At 35.1% G+C, this 7589-nt stretch overlaps 1 protein-coding gene across 5 annotated transcripts in view; it reads right to left on the bottom strand.

Moving 5' to 3' along the window:
- The window catches only part of LOC121428824, a 41251-nt gene continuing 33662 nt past the window's right edge, over window positions 1–7589 (bottom strand). For 2 of the 5 annotated variants that reach the window (XM_041625676.1, XM_041625677.1), the window contains exons 21-23: window positions 6182–6235; window positions 2553–2691; window positions 1–1546 (exon numbers count right to left, since the gene is read on the bottom strand). In XM_041625676.1, coding sequence (XP_041481610.1) covers window positions 1477–1546; window positions 2553–2691; window positions 6182–6235 — 263 coding nt within the window. In that variant the 3' untranslated portion in view covers window positions 1–1476. Of the gene's footprint in view, window positions 1547–2552; window positions 2692–5388; window positions 5461–6181; window positions 6236–7589 lie in introns of those variants that run through there. The other 3 variants (XM_041625679.1, XM_041625678.1, XM_041625681.1) reach the window with 3 other exon arrangements.

Below are 7589 nucleotides of genomic sequence, written 5' to 3'. Positions count from 1 at the left end.
CCCCCTCCCCCTCCCCTTTATATACCCCCTACAAACACACACATTCACACTCTCTTGCCCTAAACCCCCTTCTCCCTTCTTGCTTCCCTCTGCTAGCTTCTTTCTCTATTTGTCACTTCTAACAGTGGCTATTACATGTAACTCTCGAAACCTAATTCTCAGAAGTGATGGGCAACAGGTAATAAAGATTTCATGATCAAATTGTTTTGCAAAATTTGCAAAGATTATGAAGCTTAAAGCAGCCATTTCCAATGTTTGGTGCATTTTGCTGCAAAAAAAAAATGTCTTTGCCATTTTTGGCACTGCGTTCTTGCAAAACCTTTTCAAAACGATTGAAGATCCTGTGAAAACCAGGATTAACTTGGAGCTACCGAAATGCCTCTACAACCGGAACGTTCTTATGTTAATAATACTTGGCTTTCCTGAGGTTTTAAGTTATGAGGATACCATATAATTCGAGCCTAATTCATGATAAAATAACGGTACAAAGTTTCTAACTCTATATAACACTAGCTGACAGGTGAAATTGACTTACAATAGGATTTGAAATGCATGATGGTATTTTTGAGAGACAAGTTATAACTTTCTCCAAATGAGTAGCTATACTACATATACCTTATTCTTATAGAACCTAACTGATAACAAATCCATGATAATAACAAAATATATGCTTAAATATCATTGATATGCAACTATAATAGTCACTATTCTATATGAATTATAGAAAATCAACAAAGAATTTGTCTCAAAATAACTGAAATCATTAAACACTTACTCAAGAATGAAAGCAACTGATTGGTTAAGCACAAAAACAGTTTGTGGATTCATATTTTACTACATGTATTTGATAATGTAAATTGACAACATAATCTAGAAATATACTTAAGTCTCAAACTTGTATTTTAAGGCCATCCAAGGGATCCACAAATGGTGACCACTGGAGACATATGGCTGCTACAATGGGTTTGATAGTATACAAATATATAATGTCTTTCAAGGATCTAGTATACAAATATATTTCTTTTGAGGATCTAGCAGAAATATGGGTAATGAAGTATAAAATAATAACTTTTTCCCACGGGGCAACTTTCTATTACTTTACTATACCCTGATAAGTATTTCAGAGTCCAATTTCATAAAGACTTGTTGCAATAAAAAAATTACAAATTTACAATCAGCTGATCAGAATGAAGAACTTCAGCAGCTTTTAACAGTTAAGGCAAATTCGTTACTAAAACCAATTTTATGAAACAGGCCCCAGATATCATTTCTTAAAATTCGTTCAATACTGCAAATTTACAACAAAAGTTTATGACAACAAAATTTCCACAGACAAACTAATGGAATTACTCCTTTTTTAATGGGAGGCAGGCAGAATAATTTTTGCTGATTGCATAATGTTAACAGTGGTCACCTGGATGGTGGTGCTCCTATGTAATGGGGCGTGGTCTGTGGATGGGGTGGGTGGATATAGTGTCACCTAGCAACAGGAGGGGACATCATCTCGGAGTGACCACTTCTTAATCTGGGACCGTGGAGGGCGTGTCTGAAAGTCAAAAAGGAAAATGAAAAGTGGGATAGGTGAAGAAGAACATTTGATATAATATTAAACAAAATAAAAAAAATGTCATTAAACGGAACACTTCCTCAATAGATTATATGTTGCTTTTAAACAAATTTAGTAATTGTGTCATTTGCTGAGATTTCCCAATGGAAAAGGAAAATTCAGGGGAATGTTTCATCAACATTTTTGTCAAACAAGTTGCCTGGGGAGTGTTTCATGAAAGTTGTCAGCACTGACTAAATTGTCGGTGCTGACAATTTCAGTGAAATCCTTGGTTTTAAGTGGCTGTGAGTGTGAGGGACTTGCCTCGGACTGTTACTATGGTAACTGTCGGAGAAAGCCAACTTGTCAAAGCTGACAACTTTCTTGAAACACTTCCCAGATCTGACATTTTTCCTTGATTTTGAGGGCTGAGAAGCACTGTCAATATGGTAACTGTAAGATAAAAATGGGTCTTGTCGGTTGTTTTATTTTTTTATCCATTCATGAAACGCTCATCCAGAATTTGCAGGGTCCCAAGCTTTTCAAGATAACAGAATTCCCTGATTTTCCCTAATGAAGTTTCAAAATTCCCTGATAATTATTCAAACCCATTCCCAGTTTCACATGTTTTTTTGCAGTGAATTACACGTATTTTCAGTATAAAATTTTGCAGTGCAGTCAAAGAGGCTACTCTAAAAAACTAAAGTTTGACTGAAAACCGTGCTTTCAACTTTTGGGCCAATCAAAATTTCCTGCCTTTTCCCTGATTTAAGGCATTATTTATCATATTTCCTGATTTTTCCCGGACTTGAAAAAAGTAAAATAATTTCCCCTGATTTCCCTGATGGGCTGGGAGCCCTGATTTGATTGAGCATAAGAAAAAAAAATCATTCATAACGTTGTGTGTAACATACAAGAAGGAAATGGTGGTGTCAATCGTCAACGCAAGGTTCTACGACACATCCAAGGTATCACTAAACTTGTGAAAGTGTGAAAGGATGCTTACGATTCCTGTTTGTGCGAATAGCGGAGGGATACCGGTCTGGGGTCTGGTTCTCTTCCACAATCATTGCAAAACGATACTGATTTGGCACCTTGAGATGAAGACATATGTGAAAGGGTCTGAAGTTTCCGTACAAAGGCACCTGGTAGAGAGAATAAAGGGTTAGTTCACATCTGTTGTACTGCATCATACTTAGTGTATGAAGAAGACATTAAATGACCTTGAGGTCGTTTTTAATTTAATATGAACAGCTTTATGAAACACCAACATGGAGAGATGAAAGTCAAATTATTACATCTTCCAATCTTTCCCTAACATGTACACAATACTATCACCTCCCCCTCCCCTAGCTCAAAAAAAAACACTCTCTATCTTTCTTGTGCTTTCATGTGTTTGTCTCTCACTCACATACACACACACATGCACACATTCTTCTCTCTATCTCTGTCTCCCTTGATTTCTCTTTAACTGTCTATCTCTTTTCTTGTCAAGACAATTTCATTGGTACTCTTCCAAAATAAATGTTATAAGGTCTCTAAACAATACTACAGTCGACTGTCTATGGAATTCAACATTTTGAATATTGTAATAGACAATAATAAATACTGATCATTGTATATTTCATATTCATAATCATTGGCCCTAGTTACATAAAAAATGTACAATTGTGTGATTAAGTGTTGCTCCCAGTCTATGGCAAACCATGTAAAAAAAAGTTACAATCAATTGTTACTATCAAGCCTATCTCTTGTTATATTTTCCAGGTAGGAACAATAAATGGTGAATCTTCCAACTGCAAAAGGCATATATGGCTGTGATTTTCATGGAATTGCTTGAACTCTTCATAAACTTCAAACTTGTGCATTTCAAATCTCAACACGATTTTGCGATATGGTGACCTTTACATATGATGTAACACATTTGCAAAGACCATATATACATGATCCACACACAAAGGTCATACTCATATCCTACAGTGAACATAACCAAAGTTTCTTCATGGGGGAAGAGGGGCAGACTTGTCATGCGATCGCCACAGTCACACTGACTAGACCACTCCAGGGGACCGTTTCATGAAAGTTGTCAGCACTGAGGCCAGTGTCAGCCAATCAAAACCAAGGAGATCACTCAAATTGTCAGCACTGACAATTTTAGTCAGTGCTGATAACTTTCATGAAACACCTCCAGGCTGACCAAAGCTATTACCTTATTTTTAATGATATACAATTAGTCAGTTTGGGATCAGTTTTATTGGTATGGCTGTAGAATGACTGATAAACAAAAGTGTTTGAAAACAAAGGTTCTTGGAATCTAACATAAAAGGCACAAAAAATGTGGCATACGAGTGTTGTGAAGTTCTATACAATGTGCACATTTGTGTAGGGGTGGACAGGCGGCCTACCCAAAGCTACGGCATCTAACACACAGTGCAGATCAATCCTGTCATTAAACCTAATGGCCCGTATTTTGAACTCGGGTTTGAATCAAACCCTGGCTTAAAGTTGTGGTAGAACTATGGAGAGCTAATTGGAACACAAAAATCTTTTCAATTTATTAACTCTTATGACACTTGAATCATTTATAACTGTTTCAAAATGACTACTGGAATATTTTCTTCATTATGAAAGCAAAGGGAAACAAAATAGTAAATATAAGAAGTATACAATATAAGCAGAATTTTTTAGTTTTTAGCTCCTCATAATTTTAGCACAGAGTTAGACCATGTTCTAAGTTAAACCTGACTTCAGAAAATGGGCTAATGAGTGTAAATTGCTTTCAGTATGATACACTAAGATAATGATATACAACATCTAACTTTATTCAACATTCTATTTAATATAACGTTGCTATATGCTGGATACTACTACCCCAAGGGGGTGTTTCACAAAGATTTAAGTATGACTTAGAGTCGCACTTAAATACCGAGTTGCATAAGGTATGAAAGGCTTGACCGCATTGGTCAGATAGTGTCATGAGGACGCGCACTAATGCGTATCTATTAATAAGATCGCGCATTGCATATCATGTACGTGTCGGCATTTAAGTGCGATTTAAGTCATACTTAAATCTTTGTGAAACACCCCCCAGGTTTAGCATGGCTACCATAATCATGTGCTCAAGCATCCAAATAACTCTTTCCTACCACAAAAATATTTACTATACCTGGGTGGAGAGAGGTAACTTAATAAAAACTTTGCCAAAGGATGTGAGTGCTGCAGGGGTATATGAACCCTAGACCTCATAGTTCAAAATCTAGGGACTTTATACCCACAGAACCTCAACATCTCCACGGAGCCGAGGTCATTCTTTTTTTTTCTGGGCATACATGTACATGTAGGATTCATGAGTATGTGTGTTAAGAATTTGTGACTTCAAAACAGGATGAAAGTGCAAATACAAAACTCAAGTAAATTGCAATTAAGTTGTTACAGGACATTACATGATTTTTTCCCACTGAGTTTATAAAAACACACATCTGTGAAACAGGGAGAAGGGGTGGGAGTCAATTAGAAAAGGGTTCTGATGGAGGGAGAGGGGCAGGGAAGGTGGAAAAGGTGGATTTTGCGATCAATAAAACCACATCAAACCCTAAAATGGCAAAAAGGAAGCATGTGACATCATATTTCCTGTTTTAATGAGCAAAACATAATGCATTTTTAATGCAATCCCTGGAAAGCGTTTCATGAAAGGACTTATCAGAAATTTCATCTGACAAAATGTGTTCTGACTGTTATGATAGTAACAATGCTTCTCAGAAAATCAAAGTCAAGGAAAGGTGTCACTTGCGTCCTTTTGTCCTTTTGGTGGGGAAATAACCATTCATACAATCATAACATACTTCCTACTACAAATGGAGCTGTGAGAGAAGAGCATTACTTGCTCATTGTACTGGTCCTTTTCATTTTCAAATCTGAGGACCAAATAGAACAAGTCAAATCATGATAAATGAATATATACTTATAAAATCTACGGATTGTTCAGGTAAAATTAGATCTATCTTCTCTTCTAGAAGTAGTTTGGCCATGACTGTCAAGTCAGTGGCATGTTTCGTGGAAGACTTTGATTCATAGCAAGAACCATGGAAACAGAACTTGGCATCCAATCACGAACAAGGTTTGAATGGTAGTTACCATCAAGGTAGAGTTATCTTGATAATTGTAAATCATTTTGCACAGGGCCCTAGGTTATAGCAATCTACTTAGTCATAGCAGTCTACTTTAAATCATTTGTTGTTAGGTCACTGTGTATAATGCAGCTTTTAAGCGAATATGATTTTTAAAAGAAATATTTCAATTCATCACTATGAATTCTTTGTTAGATTTCTTTAAAAAAATGGAAAAAAATATTTATGAATGAAAATTAGCCATCATTGTTATTGAACATTGTTATGTTCAAGGTAAAAAAAAAAGCTTTAGTGTTGTTGGTTAAATTAATAAAAAATTAGAACATCATAGCTTCTTTGTTAGCTCCAAACAAAGGAATGAATAACTGTTACAATTAGAAATAACTAGCACTTGTAACTGTTATCAAACTATTATCTTACTCTCTAAGTTTGTCAGAAAATTATTATTTAAAATTTGGGTGTTATAGCATTGAAAGGGAGTGGTAGTATTCATAGCAAACAGCCTTACGATCAATTTCTGGACTAGTGTAACAGCGAGCAAGCCTAAGATTGGCCGGTAGGACTAGGAAAATGGAACATGAAGAAAGAAAGAAGTACATATAATAATGATGTGATGAGAATAAATCTTATTACATGATAAAAGAGACAAATACAATGTAAACCCTGGAATACGTTCTGTATGAATTATTGTGTAAATGACATGAAAGTAGAGATATATACATGTACGTCATGTCCATGACAACAGGGCATTTTTGCAATCACTACACGGATACTTTCTATAATGCACAATATCTATTGTCAAAAGCCCTTCAATAACAAATCAGCCTTTGTCGAATAATGGTGAATCAAAACAGCAGTGTCATCCGGAACTCTGGACAAACTACATTCGCAATTTTTCATCCGGTTCAAATCTGTCAGCTGTCAATTGTGATTTGACTCGCATTTTGAAAGGAAGTGGTGCAATGAAGAAAACGTCTGTAAAGTGATTGCGAAACTATGCTAATCACATTGTAAAGTGCATCCCAAAAAAGGGAAAATGGAATTCCAATTTACTTTTTTCCCATATTGACAAAGATTTATGGTATATTTCATTTACATGATCGTAAAATCTAGATTTTTTTTCTGTATTTGACACTTACATGTAATATGAAAGCTAAGATGAGAAAAAGAAATATTGACGGCAAAACCAAGTTGTATGGAAAAATATGGGTCAAGATTTGTTGAGAATATCAAGGACAAGGAGCAAGAAAGGGACGCCTCGTGAGCAGTTCTTTTTTATTCTTTATTTTAAGTTTCTTCAGCTTCTGCCGTAATGAGAGTGGATTCGGATTCAAATGTTTCTGCACGAATCATTTCTTACATGCCTCATTACGTGTATTCTTTGTAATAAGCCACGCATGAACAACTCTCAAAGAATATAGTCTAAAACCAAAGAATCTCTCAACAAGGATTTCCTTCCTTTTTCATTGGATGCATTGTATTATGAAATGGCAATATTGAAATATTCCATATTCCCAATTGGAGGAAAGAGAAAATGACAAATGTAAACATGATTATAAATGTAAACAAATAAAAGGAGACTTAAAAATGCAGATAATATTAAGTGATAATGGGCAGTAAATATGAAGTGAATGACTACAAACAAATAAAATACAAATGATATGAGCGAGAGATAAAAAGAATAAAGGCAATTTGGCTTGACAACATGCAATATAACATTTTAAGCTCGGTATAAAGGTGTTAATAGTCCATTTATATACCAGGGAATAATATCAATTAATCAATGTATTGTAAATAACTTGAGAGTAAGAAATTTATTAATAGCACCTCTTTACCACATGAATAAGAATAACTATTCAACACATTTGCAAAATACATTGAGAGGAAGAAAGGTGTTAATAGTACTTACATACATG

This window comes from Lytechinus variegatus, chromosome 15 (assembly GCF_018143015.1).
Source record: "Lytechinus variegatus isolate NC3 chromosome 15, Lvar_3.0, whole genome shotgun sequence".
Classification (NCBI taxonomy): Eukaryota; Metazoa; Echinodermata; class Echinoidea; order Temnopleuroida; family Toxopneustidae; genus Lytechinus; species Lytechinus variegatus.
The sequence above is the reverse complement of the archived record's forward strand: the minus strand, read 5'-3'. Positions and strand labels throughout refer to the sequence as shown.